Raw genomic sequence first — 14,433 nt, 5'->3', positions numbered from 1 at the left:
CTTTACTCCTACATCCTTGATTAACCTAGAACTGAAGCTTCCAAGTTCTGCTGCCTGGTGGGGAAGGAACCTGGATCCATCCTTGAATCACATTCGCAAAACATTATTTTTGTTTTTGTTGTTCTGTAGGCCTAGGAAGTTCCTCAGATCTTTTCCTTTCCTGTGTTGTAGGATTATCTGGGTGGGATCTTGACCTGAGGGTACCAACTCCCTTTATTACGTTCAGTATCAGGCCTTTCTTTAAACTTCAAATCTACCATTCTGTATAGTATTATGTGAGGCCTAAAAACATACCTACATCCTTTATTTATGATAACTGATGACATATTATTGCTACAGTTCCATGGATCCCTCTCCCGTAAGTATGGGAAAATTGTTATATAAGGAATTTAAGAGTTGAAGAGAAAGTTAATTATTGAAGTAGACAAGCAAGAATCAACAAAGCAGTGGAATATCTTTGTCTACCTTGGGTTCCTTCATAATTCTAAAATGGAAAGGTCAGTTCAGGCACCACATAAATCACATCTGTCTTGAATAGTTTATAAAACATTTCTAATGAGTAATATTTAAAGATTTACATGAAACATTTCAAAGATATGTAACTACAGCTAAACAGTTTGGCTTCATCTATTTTTATTCACGTATAATTGAACTTGAACACCTATATGGTTCACCTAAATGTTCCTTCTATTTAATTCACATTTACTAGATGTGATTAAGTGGACAAATTCATAACCTAAAGTATCATGATACACACACCATTAACCGTACTATTTTATTTTCTGTATCACTACAGATTTTTATGATTAGATGCTGTTTTTTTTTTCTGTCACTATTCCACACTTGATAAATTTATTAATAATATTATTCTCATGTTCTTTGTTTTCTAACCAGAAAAGGAACTAAAACAAAATACTCACAAAGTATATGGGTGTTTACTGAAAGAAGACTTTAGAAAATAGTGTTGCCTTAGGTAGTTAGAATTTTAGTTCAGTATAGATATAAACATATTACATTCATAGTTGGTTTTCCTTCAACAGTTTTATTTTTCAAAGTCTAATTATAAAGAATGTAACTCTAGTCATTTTTTTACAATCATTATATTATTGATGTATTTAGCTACAAATAAATATGCTATTTCAACCCATTGTACTACTTATTTTATACATATTGTTCTTATTGTCATTTGAAAAATTATTGTAGTTACAGAAATGAGGGGTCTAACAACTGCTACTAAGTATTACATAGTCCATTATTTGGAAAGTCAAAGTGATTATCTTTGAGGCATTTGTAATAAGACAAACATTTGTTGCATCACTGCATTTTATGCTTAATGAATTCCTTCGTGAAACTGTATAATTGCTTACTTATTTTCTCATGAGAATTTGGATACTAGTGCTTTAGTTCCTAGATGCTCACATGAGATTAAAGTCCAAAAAAAAAAAAAAGAACCCATAAAATGTTCCGCTTTTCCTAGGAACCCGACATTTTTAAGAGAGGTTACTTTCCTTGAAGAACGCAGAAGGTGTGTCAAAATGGAAAATGTGTATTGCTATAATGGATTTATATTTTTCATTTAAGTGTTACACATGGTTTCTGTTGAAAAGTAAACTGTGGCTCACAACAGGGAAGAAGGAGGTGAATGAAAGAAAGGTAGTTGTCTGGTGAGTATTCTTATCACAATCCTCAGATATTGACACTGGGTGGGACTGCAGTGGTTCAGTTCTCATAATCACCATCTAGAAAGCTGGAGATTGTCTTTGAACAATACTACAGCCAAGTACATTCTTCATCCTCTTGGTGAGGCCAACAAAAACCTAGCAATAAATCCAGTACACATAAAATGTAATGTGGCTCACAACAATGAAGAAGGAAGTGAATGAAAGAAAAGAAATTGTCTGGTAAATATTTGTATATTTTTAAGACATCAGTCTACATCATTAGACCCTGAGGCAATATCAAAATATGAACACTACATAGTAAGGTATTAGCTATTGTCTAAATAAATTAAACAGAGCCAGGCATGATGGAACTCACCTTTAATCTAGTATTTAGAAGGCTGATGCAGGTGGAATTCTATGAGTTAGAGGTGAGGTCAGTCTGGTCTTTTAGTGACCTCCAGGCCAACCAAGTCTACACAATGAGACACAGCCTCAAAACAACAATACTAATAAGCAAATGAAGGAACAAAAAGAGGACAGATTTAGATAGCAATAGTTTAACTTAATGATATCATTAACTATACATAAAAAAGCATGTAATAATCCTTTAGGAAAGATCATAATGTTCAAAGAAAATTAATAACCAAAGTGTGACATTTAGTTTGTAGAACTCTGAACAATTAGGTATAGATTTATTGGTCCCCTTCAATCATTCTCATATTATTGATCAACCTCTTAAATGGTAGATGTTTGTCCTCTTGAAGATTCCTTAGCTTCAGAGGAACAGAACTGATACTGAAGAATGACTCTTAGTCTTTATGTTGTTTTATTTTTATTGTGTGTTATTCATGGTAGTTAAAAAAAACTCTGAGGAAACCCTTTGTTCCTCATGTGGAAACCACATCATAAAGTGAAAACCAATCCTTCTAAACCTTTGTTAACAAAGATTCTTCTAGAACTGAGATACTTTTATCTACTTTAGCAATTGATGAGAAAAATACCAGAAATTAACAAATTGGTTCACAGTTGTAAAACTATAAACTGAGTAACCCTTTGACAATGTTGATAAAGAGAAAATGAAATTACAAGTATCATCCATATTCAAAGAGCACTACATTGTGATGGTGAATATAGGCATGAAAATGTTAAGAAGACATAAATTCCAATTTAGCATCAACATTGAAAATTTACTAATTTACTATGCCATTATTTTTACTCTATGAGAATAAGATAGATTATGAATCACTTTCCCTTGATTTTTTAAATTTATCTATGCGTTTATTCCATTTTTATTCTATCTGGGTTGCAGAAACCAAAATTTCTACAAATAATGAGTCTGGAGAACAGCACTGTGAAGACTGAATTCTTTCTCCTGGGATTCAGTGATCATCCAGAGCTTCAGAGTCTTCTATTTGCTGTATTTTTCTCTATCTACTCCATCACTCTGATGGGTAATATTGGGATGATCTTATTGATCACAGTCAGTTCTAATTTACACATTCCCATGTACTTTTCCCTCTGTATTCTGGCCTTCATAGATGCATGCTATTCTTCTGTCATTGCTCCCAAATTACTTGTGGATCTAATTTCTGACAAGAAGGTGATTTCTTACAATGGCTGTGCTACACAGTTGTATTTTTTCTGCTCTCTGGTTGACACAGAATCTTTTCTTTTGGCTGCCATGGCTTATGACAGGTACATTGCAATTTGTAACCCTCTACTTTACACTGTAATTATGTCCAAGAGAGTCTGTACTCAGCTAGCATTTGGAGCATTCTTGGGTGGAACTATGAGTTCAATAATCCACACTACTAATACATTCCAGCTATCATTCTGCTCCAAAGACATTAACCATTTCTTCTGTGATATCTCTCCACTCTTCTCTCTGTCCTGCTCTGATACCTACACACATGACATAATATTGGTGGTGTTTGCAAGTTTGGTGGAAGCTATCTCTCTTCTTGCTGTTCTCCTATCCTATATTTATATTATAGCAGCCATTCTTAAAACAGGTTCTGCAGAGGGAAGGAAGAAAGGGTTCTCTACTTGTGCTTCTCACCTAACAGTAGTCACTATTTATCATGGCACCCTGATTTTCATTTATTTGCGTCCTAGTACAGGACATTCAATGGATATTGACAAAGCAACCTCTGTATTCTATACATTGATTATACCCATGCTTAACCCCTTGATATATAGTCTCAGAAACAAAGATGTCAAGTTTGCCTTTAGAAAAATTATTAGCAAAAAATCATTTTCTTAGGTAAATAAAAATGGGCTTCATAACTTTTGCAAATTTCTTTAGTTTTTTTTTTCTAAAATTTTGGAAAGTCAGTTTTATTTATTTAAAAAATGTTTTATTTCCCCAACTGTATGTATAATGAGGTTCCATTAAGAAAGAAAGTTTAGTGTCTAACATTGAAACTGGGCATTTTTCCTGTTATTTCTATCACTTTATTTTTTAAAGTTACTATGTTTGGTGTTTATTTCATGTCAGATTACCTTTTCAGTTAATATCATGGACATTCACGTTAACTTTTTTCCACAATTTTCAATAGCATATAAATCTTCTTTTATTATTCCTATGAGAATTTATTATAATGAAGTTGTATCAGATTTACTTACTCCTCCAACTCTTCCCAGATTCACTGGGAAGAGTTCACTTCACAATAAGTTCATCTTTGTGCCTGTCTTATTTTTCACTCATAAATTCTGTGACCATGCAATAGATCAGGGGGTTTGTTGCATCATAATAATTACCTTAGTATAACAAAATGTCTTCACATATTTTCTCCTTTCCTGTTGAATTACAAGTAATATAAACTCATTATAGTTTATTTCTTCAGATAGAAAAAAAGTTTAATTCTTCAAATATTAAACTTTTTTCTAATAACACACTTTTAATTTCCAAAGAAAATTTGTGTTTTAAATTTCAACTGAATTATGAATATAAGAAATTTTGTTTACTTCTTTTTTGATGCTTTATCTTGTCTATTCTTTCTACCTTGCTAATTATGTGCTGTGTTTTCTCCCACTTCCATAGTTATTTATTCCTGTTCACTAATTGATCCCATGTTATTGATGACAGTGTCTGCCCTAGTGTACAACCTGAGTGATTTTTTTAATGAAATAAATATCATTTTACTATTGGTTACTTTTAGTTTAATTTGTGCAACTTTTATATTCACAACTGTAAATTTTCCTCTTTTAGTCTTTTGACTTAATTCTTATGAATGGGCCTTTTGATACAGGTATACTTAGTAAGATATTACCCAACATTTTTGTAAATAATAGTGTACAGATTGTATGAATATTTGTATATGTTGTATAACATCTATTTTTCATTAAGATGTATGTTTTTAGTGATCAGATGGTCTTTAAATCACTTGATCTTTAATTATGGTGATAAAATTATCAGAGGCATTTGTGGTAATGAGGGTACAGACAGGAACTGGACTCAGAGAGTGGTAGATGATTGTTCATTTGGTTGTTTTAGGGACAAATGCTAAGTATTTTGTAGGAATAAAAGAAAAGAAGCCAAATATGAGGTTAAATAGAGAGGATAAATTAAATAGAAAAATCATGATACTAAAAATGTTTGTCAAGTTTTGATTCAATACTAGATTTCTATTCACCGAAGTAGACAATATTTTATAAGGAATAATTTTTCCAAATAGATCTATAATAAAATAGAGACCTGGAAAGTGCAGAGATTAACAACTTGATATTGAATGCAGTAAATATTTCAGCTTGAATAGCCAGGAGTAAATATTCTTTGAACTGCCTAATAGATCACGAGTCTTTGTAGGTAATTGTGGGCATTCTAACAAGCCCCTTAGGCAAGGACTATATAGGTTAACATAAAATATGCTTCTTTAGACTGCGTTACTCAAGTTTGTTTTGTAATGTAAAGTCTGGGATTTAAATAACATTGTAGTTAAAATCTCAGGAGGGATATTAGATGGATTGCATGGATTACCACATAAAATATTATGCACAGGACTGAAGGTGGCAAAAGAAAAATTAGCTTCATAGTTAGATGCTGTACAGATTTGTATTTGGGGTCTAAAGCTAGCAGTTATAGGTTGATTATGACCAACTTGATGGATGGATTTTAAGAAACCAGGTTTTACAACAAGTTTGTGCTTGATAATAGTCACATGATGATATGAATATTATCATCTTTTCTTTAAACACCAAGGACTACATCCTTCATATGTGGTTAGATATGATAGTAGACATTTTCTTGAATAATATTACACATGATAAACTATAAAGTTTACATTCACTCTCTAAGAGTTGATATCCATGAGCATAATCAATGGCCAAAACTATTATGTAAATAAGGTACATTTGAATCTGTATCTGCCTCAAGGAATAATTTTTTTCTTATGTAATATGTTTTTGAAATACAAATAAAAGTAATTGTACAAATACTGGAAGCCTGAGAATATGTATAGACTATTGACACATTCATGGAGGACTCTTCTGGTTGCTTAAGAGTTCAAAAATTGACTGAATCATTATGATTATCACCAACCCTGTCCCAGATCAAAGATTTTTACTAATTAGTTATTCAGAAATAAACCATTACAGTTATATGGTTAAGCATGTGGAATTTCATACTGGCATGGGAATTCACAAACCAAATAGACTCTTTTCTCTAGGAAAGTTAATTGTTTTTAGTTCAGGTGTGTAGCTCAGTGTTATTGTACCAGTTTAACATGGCCAAGGTCATGGCTTAAACTTTTAACAAAGATTTCAACCCTGTCTAGATTAGCAGTACCAGGTTTTGTATCTAACTAGCAAGAAAAATTTCTTCAGAAAATGATGCATGTATTTTAATGATATAAAATACAAACATGGTACATCTCTATATATTTACAAAGGCAAACATGAAAAAACAAATGGTCTTCCCAAAATGCACTCCAGAGCAAAGTCTTGGAAATGGGGCCAAAATTAATTAATTACCACACTTTATTGATATAAAGTGGGTATAAAAAGTCATTTTAAAAAATCTGTTGTTGATTTATGTTTTTTAAAGTATTCTGTTATCATGTATATTAACTTTATGTGGTTACTCTTAAAGTGTCACTTTCCTGTTTGTGAATGACATGTACAAAAAAAAATGATGTTCAAGGAACATGAGTTTAAGTAACATGATATTAGGAAGCTTCATGTTTCTTCTGAAACCCAGCTAAGACTGTTTCTATTATGTTACTGCTACTATAGAGATTTCTGTTGCCTATCTAAAGAGTTAACATGCTATAATTTAAACTTCTATGATTGTATATATTTCACAACTGATTATTTGACAATTTTAATGCCATCTACTATATTTTGGTAAGATGATTATTACATTAAAATGCTCAATACATTCCTATAAAAATAATGAGGCAAATTAACTACCTATCGATTCAAACCATGTTAACAAAATAAATCTTGTTACTCTACAACTTTGTTAATTCTGTGATGCATGTTTAGGTTGTTTGTTGTCATGCTGGTTCATTTCTTATTTTGTTTAAATCATTTTATCTCCCACACTTCTCTTTCTTGAGCCACATCCTTCCATGGGCTACCGTCTACTCTGAAAGCATCTAAAGTTTTCTAAGAAACAATCTTGCCATGCCAAATGTTTCAACTCCATGTCCATATTAAGCCCAGAGAATAAGAAAAATACATGGTTAATAACTGATTAGTTCAACTAACTTCAGAAAGACATCTGCATTTTAATGAGAATTGTAATTATTCAATCTGTGGTGAAAACTATCAAGGTAAAATTTTAATATATAGGAAACAAAGAAAAAAGTAAACACAAAGTAAAACTATATTTATAAAATTGGACTTCCTAAAGGTAGTTATATGATATATATTAATAAAAGACTAAAATAAAGTTCTTACTTCAGAAGAATATTTGTCACTGAATCAAAATCTATTGTCAAGTGAGTTCGAAGGATGCTGCTGGTGCCAAGGAAAATCAGTCCAATCTGCCTAGACTTGAACATAGAAAATACTGTGTTTGAACTTGGGAGCAACTCTAATCTATTAGAAAACTAGTGTATTTCAGTAACATGAATATAGTATAGAAGTTTCACTAGCTCTGGAATACTTTAATTTTTTAAATCACATACATACATTGGTATAATCCATTTTGTCATATCCCTATATCATTCTCTCTCTCTCTCTCTCTCTCTCTCTCTCTCTCTCTCTCTCTCTCTCTCTCTCTTTTTCTCTTCAGCTTCACAGCTTTCCTGTTCTCCACCTGACATATATGTTCCACATCTCCCTTTTAGCTATATATTTATGAATCATAGTTTTGCATTGTTTAACACACATAACCTCAATATTGATTTTGTAAAAAAAAAAAACTTGAGAAGATTAAATGTCAACATGAGATTCTACAACCTAATAAGTAGTGTTTGTGTTTAGAAAATACAAAGGTATATGGGTACTTTAAATATTTTACATGTTAATAAGCATTTATATGTTTTATATGTATACATTAATTAACCATATATTTCTCTAAATACCACTACTTCCTCACCAAAACCTCATTTGAAACAAAACTCAACAACCATTTCAATGAGATGTATTATGACAGGTTACTCTGTATGCTTTAAAAATAAATAATATTGGATAAAATTTTTAAATTTAAATCCACTAGGTCTAGTGTCTGGCCTTTTATTCTGTGAGATTTCAGAAATCTAAATCTTTATATTTGGTGACAGTTCATTCATTTTTTTTTACTGTACAGTGTCATAATACAAAATGTATCAAATGTTATTTATTTAACTCCAAGTAATGGTAATCTGATCAATTTTCTTTACATTTTGCTATACATGTAAAGGAAGTTCTATGTGATGTAAAATAGGAAATGTGATTTTTTGAGGGGGCAGTCATAAAATAAGTATGTGATCAATTTAATGCATTCTTTCAAACAATCTCCTATTCAACTAGCTTTCGTTCCCAAGTGACAATAAAGAGACTTATAGATAATAGAACTATTCATCAAAATAAACACTTAAAATTCACGTTATCTAATTACTTTTCATTTTAATCCCTGTTTTGAACAGTCACAGAACTTCTGGGAGATATTAAAATTTTGACCTGAATTATACTTGTTATTTAACTTTTGTTTTGTGTATGGTAAAGGCTGAGTGTTATTTGAAGAACAGATGGTGTTCACAAGAAGACTACCCTAAAAGTCATTCTAAGTTCTACTGTGGCCAAACCAGTATATATATATAAACAGTATATATATATATATATATATATATATATATATATATATATATATATTCAAGGAGGAAGTTTCTTGTCATTATTATAGCTCCATTATTAAAACCTTCCAGTGATTAATATAGAATTACATGATGGTAGGACCCATAGACGTACTGAGAATAAATATTGAACTGGAAATGGCCACATGAATAAATTACTTTGGAACACTTTTTAACAGAGGAGAATAATATCCAATAAAGAAGAATGGCAGGCTAAATAACAGTCCCTTATGGCACATTGAATTCCTAATTCAGAGAATAATTACAAAGAAACAAATCAAAAGCAATTGATTCTAATATGAAAACAGGAATTCTATTTATACATTTAGCCCTATAGAATATGGAAACTAAAACAGTTACTGCTTCTGTGCTTATTTCTTGTAAATAAGTGTCCAAATTTAATCTCCAAATACATAATGCTCATGTTTTCAATGTCAAAGCAGAAGAAAAGATGTTGAGAATAGAAACAATCACATGGTATGAACCTACTGTAGAATCCCTGTCACATTTGCATAGCTCTACCTTCTCTTACTTGCTCTCCTTGATGTGTGTGAAAAGGAGAGAATTACAGAATGAAAAAGTGAGTTGGTTATGGACATGAACAATGCACATGAATCAAAGCCTGGTGACATCTCTCCCCATTACAATTCTTATAAAATCAAAATAAAAAATGAAATGTTCAATCAGGGTCTCGATTAGATTCCTATATAGGCTATAAATCTTCTAAGTCAAATTACCATTTGGTTATTTTTTAAATTTTAGCTATTAAAATTTAGAGATATCAAAATCTTTTTTGTTTTACCTTCTAATGTTAGACATAAATATTTAAGCATAATATCCTATATGTTGTTATTAAAACCACTTGTTTCAGTCCATACTTACTAGATGTGCTTACAACATCAATCAAAAACATTAATATCATGTATATTCCTATGGCTTGTTCAAAGATGTCCTAGATGAATTCTTTTTATGGAATAAACACTTATTCTCTATAGAGTCACTGTCTTACAAACTATAACCACTCCATATATGTTCTTAAATCACAAAATACATATTCAAAGTACAATGTACCACCAAAATTTTATTTGAAGCAATCACTTTTGATTCAATAATCACAATGAGATTACATGTTTTTATGTCTTTCTATTTTATGTGTCATCTATAATGTATGTAATGAAGTGATATTTACAATATTATCAGCATTTCTATTTTTGAGACAGGAATATTAGAAGTCTACATTGAGAAAGCAAGTTTAAAAATACATAAAACAATGTCCAGAGAGCAGTGCCATTCAGAGAGAACTATTAGAGAAGTGCATGCTACATCATAACTGGGAAAGGCAAAGAAGATTGACAAGCTGAGTAAAGATGCAAAGTAAAGATGTTATGGGGCAGGTTTGACAACGCTAATGCTCCTTGCTTTTCATTTCTTTATTTTTTATTGTTTTGTTTTTAGTTGATCTTATACAAACTCTTAAAGTACAATATAATTTGAAGAGCTGGGTGTACATTATATGATTATCAAATCAGCACAACTGTCACATACATCATGTACAATGTTTGTCATCCCTGTAGGATGTGATGGCCAACATAATCTTTACTTGTTTTCAATTATGTAGTGTAGTATAATTGACCCTAGTTAGACAAATTTTTATTAAAAATTCAAAATCATTCTGCTTTAGTTGTTCTAAAAATACAACATGAAATAATTAAAAGTGAGTAAAGAGTGAATAGACATTTAAGGAGACCTTTTGAATAGAAGACAAAATTATTAGAAGTGCAGTATAATTACTCACTCTACTCCCAGGAAATGGAGGAAACTCTGAATCTTCTATTCTATACCTTCATTTATATAACTTACATGGCCACACCAGCATGTATAATTCCAGCTCCTTTCTCTGAAGGTAATCATTTTATCTATAATTCTCCACTGTTTCCTTCTTAGTATATAGGTCTGAATGTAAAGTTGCATATGTCATAGTCTGTTTTTCTTAGGTGCACAGATACAAACATATTTTCTTTCCTTTCTCTGCCTTTCAAATTTGTAGTATTAAAAAATGTAAAGAAAACAGCACATGAACACACATGCATATATAATATAATGAAATGCAGAATAGTTTTTAACTACAAATGATTTCTAGGAGGCAGCTACTAAAATATGCATTATAATAAACAGTCATTTGAGGCTTAGATTTACATAATACATGATTTGTAGAAACAAATATCTGCTTGTGTATTTATATTGAAATATGTATGCATATGTGATATACAACTATTGACTTAAACTAAAATTCTACTTTTCAGGGACTTTTTAACACTTGCTTTAACATCCTTATTCCTGAGGCTGTAAATCAGTGGGTTGAGCATGGGGATCACAAGAGTGTAGAATAATGAGGTCATTTTGTCTTGATCCAGGGAATAAGCAGAACTTGGCCGGAAATACATGAAGAGCATTGTTCCCTGGAAAATTGCAACAGCAGTCAGATGGGAGGTACAGGTGGAGAATGCTTTGAACCTGCCCTCAGCAGAGCGGATCTTCAAGACTGATGAGATGATGTAACAGTAAGAAATCAGGACTCCCGAGATGGTGCTTAGCTCAATAAACCCAAATAGGGTGAATATGACTAGTTCATTGACCTCTGTATCTGAGCAAGATAGTAGTAGGAGAGGAGGGACATCACAGAAGACATGGTTGATCTCATTGGATTGACAGAAACACAAGTGAAATGTCAATGTTGTATGTGTCAAAGCATCTACCATTCCAACCAGATAAACCACAGCCAAAAGCCGATAGCACACCACTCTAGACATATCTGCTGCATACAGCAATGGGCTGCTGATGGCCTTATACCTGTCAAAAGCCATCACTGCCAGCAGCACACACTCAGTATCTGTAAAAATGCAGAAGATAAAGAACTGTACAGCACAGCCAATAAATGGAATTGAATTGCTCTTGGTCATAAGGCCCACCAGCATCTTGGGCTCAACTGCAGTAGAATAACAGATGTCAGAGAAAGAGAGGTGGCTGAGGAAAAAGTACATCGGTGTGTGAAGCTGGGAATTCATCCTTATCAAAATGATCATTCCAAGATTTTCAATAAGAATAATGAGATAAACAATTAGAAAAGTGGTAAATAAAATCACCTTGATCACAGGGTTATTGGTTATTCCCAAGAGAAGGAACTCAGTGGCTGAACAGTTCCCAACCTCCATTCTTCTTTGTTTTATAAACTGCATCCAAATAATCAAAAGGAAGAAGTTAGAGATTGTTTCCTTGTATGTACAAAATATTATCATGACATATAGTTATATTTTTTCCTGTAAACAGTAAGTCTTTGGAAAATAGCACAGAAAAATATTCCTTTCAAAGGGAGATTATTATAAAATGCTTAATGTAAGTTGTTAATACTTGTTTTTAAATTGTACATAGTTAATTATGATTTATCTTGACAAATCTTACCTACCCTTAGATAATATATTTGAATAAATTAAATATTGATCCTGATTCAAAGTGATACAAAAAACTAAAGAGGAGAAAATTAGAAGATATATTCAACTGAATCAATTTTTTATTAAAAGATCCTATTCTTTACCTTTGGAAACATAATATAAATCAAACACTATTAATGTGACTGTATATAAATTAATAAATGGAAATTATTTTGATATTTTTGTCAAGACATTATTTAATAATAAAATATATTTGAAGAAATTTTCTAACAAATGTATTCACTCCTATCAGAATTTTTATAGGCCCTTTGTTAAATTTAACAGATTCCAAATGATAACTGAGAGAACATTTGGAAAGTGAGAAGACATGAGATCCAGCAATATAGAACAGCAATTCTACTAAGTATAGTGGCTTCTCATTTGTTCTCAGCTTCAACTGTTGTTAAATATAAATGGAAATATGCAATGACACTTTCTGAGATTACAGATATACAAGTCCTCTTTTTATATTTGTACTCATATGTGCATGTATGTATGCCATGGAACTCCTATAAGTATATCTACTTTTTACATGCAAATATTGGAATGTGGATGGAAATTTGATTTTAATTATTCTAGACTTAAATACAGAATTCATTCCATTCATACTGTAATTACTATACATGTGACTATTTGGAAACTAATTGTATTATCCTTTGTTACAACATAAATTTACATGCATATCATTACTGCAGAGCAATCTTAAACATAATGATTTACTGACAGCTTTTGATAATAAAATATGAATAAATAAATTCTCTTTACATTGTTTATAAGAATAAAAATTGAAGTAATTCAGTCTCACATAGAAATGAAATATGATAATAGTAATTCAGTCTCACATAGCAAGAAAATGTTGCTCATTATACTATAATTTATGTTTAACTGCATGAATTGTTTAATTGCATATTAAACAATAACAATTATTCCACTTCTCAAAGAAACATGCATTATTTAAACATAAATAAATTATTACTAAATATATAATACAGAAAAAAGTGAGGAAGGAAGAAACTAACTTACCTGCAATGAATCTTTCTATTCTCATCAGTGATACATGAAATTATGTGGATGACATTTTATTTTCACTCTGAGATGACTGGGACTTAAGTATGATAAACTTCTCCCTTTGATAAACTCTTTTCTTGATCAATAGTTAATTAGATTACTTGATGATCCTTTTCCCATGAGACAATGTAGCAACTTCAACAAAAGTTGAAATTATGTTTTTACATGTACTGTATGGCTTAATTAGAATAGCATCATTGATATTGCTACTTCAGGTCAAATAAAGGTTATGAAACAGCACAGTTCTTTTGAATAAACACAGAAATGTAGATGTTTTGAAAATTATAAATACTGTAATTTTTGTGGAGAAAAGACATCTTTAATAAATGGTGGGAAATGCTGGGAAAACTGGACATCCACATATAGAAAAATATAATTAGACATTTATCTGTCACTTTGCATAAAAACACTAGCTCCAATTGGACCAAAAACCTAAATATGAAACCTGAACCCCTAAAAGCTGTCAGAAGTAGTCATTTGTTTTTATCCTCTAATGCATTTGATGTCACCTCCTTTGGATACAGGTACCAATTCCAAATGTCAGTAAGCCTTTCAAAAAATTTTTATGTGGTCAAGCCAAGCTTCCCTTGCAGCTTCATTTACTATACATTTGTGATCTACCCTTGTTTTCTACTTAAAGCATGATTTCTAATATTTAGAAGCACTGCAAAATTTCTATTGGATAATGTGCTTTTATAGATATATTTTCTGTTAAAAGCTTTCCATTTGAGCTGAGATATAGTCTACTAGGAGAATGCTTACTTAAACATATGTGAGGACCTTGGGTGAAACTCCCCAGTGCTGACAAAACAAACCAAAGCTCAAAATCTTTCCATGTTAGCATACCAGTAAAAATTCCTTAAGAATATAAACTGAAATGTTAATACATTACTGTTTTCATTTCTGACTATGAAACAACTGATTATTTACTCTTGT

General features: G+C 31.2%; 2 protein-coding genes across 2 annotated transcripts; one reads left to right on the top strand and one right to left on the bottom strand.

The window, feature by feature from the left end:
* Positions 1-1,505: 1,505 nt before the first annotated feature.
* On the top strand, positions 1,506-8,731 carry LOC117703867 (olfactory receptor 5I1-like). Its single transcript, XM_034495714.2, has 2 exons — positions 1,506-1,664; positions 2,971-8,731. The coding sequence occupies exon 2, from the start codon at positions 2,992-2,994 to the stop codon at positions 3,922-3,924; it is 933 nt and encodes a 310-aa protein (XP_034351605.1). The 5' UTR covers positions 1,506-1,664; positions 2,971-2,991; the 3' UTR covers positions 3,925-8,731.
* Positions 8,732-10,092: 1,361 nt separating this feature from the next.
* Positions 10,093-12,177, bottom strand: LOC117703866 (olfactory receptor 5W2-like). Its single transcript, XM_034495713.2, has one exon. It carries the CDS (start codon positions 12,175-12,177, stop codon positions 11,221-11,223), a length of 957 nt encoding a protein of 318 aa, XP_034351604.2. The 3' UTR covers positions 10,093-11,220.
* Between the last annotated feature and the right edge of the window lie 2,256 nt (positions 12,178-14,433).

The sequence above is a fragment of the Arvicanthis niloticus genome, chromosome 2 (assembly GCF_011762505.2).
Source record: "Arvicanthis niloticus isolate mArvNil1 chromosome 2, mArvNil1.pat.X, whole genome shotgun sequence".
Taxonomy (NCBI): domain Eukaryota; kingdom Metazoa; phylum Chordata; class Mammalia; order Rodentia; family Muridae; genus Arvicanthis; species Arvicanthis niloticus.
Note: the sequence above shows the minus strand (reverse complement) of the source record. Positions and strands in the feature narration are given on the sequence as shown.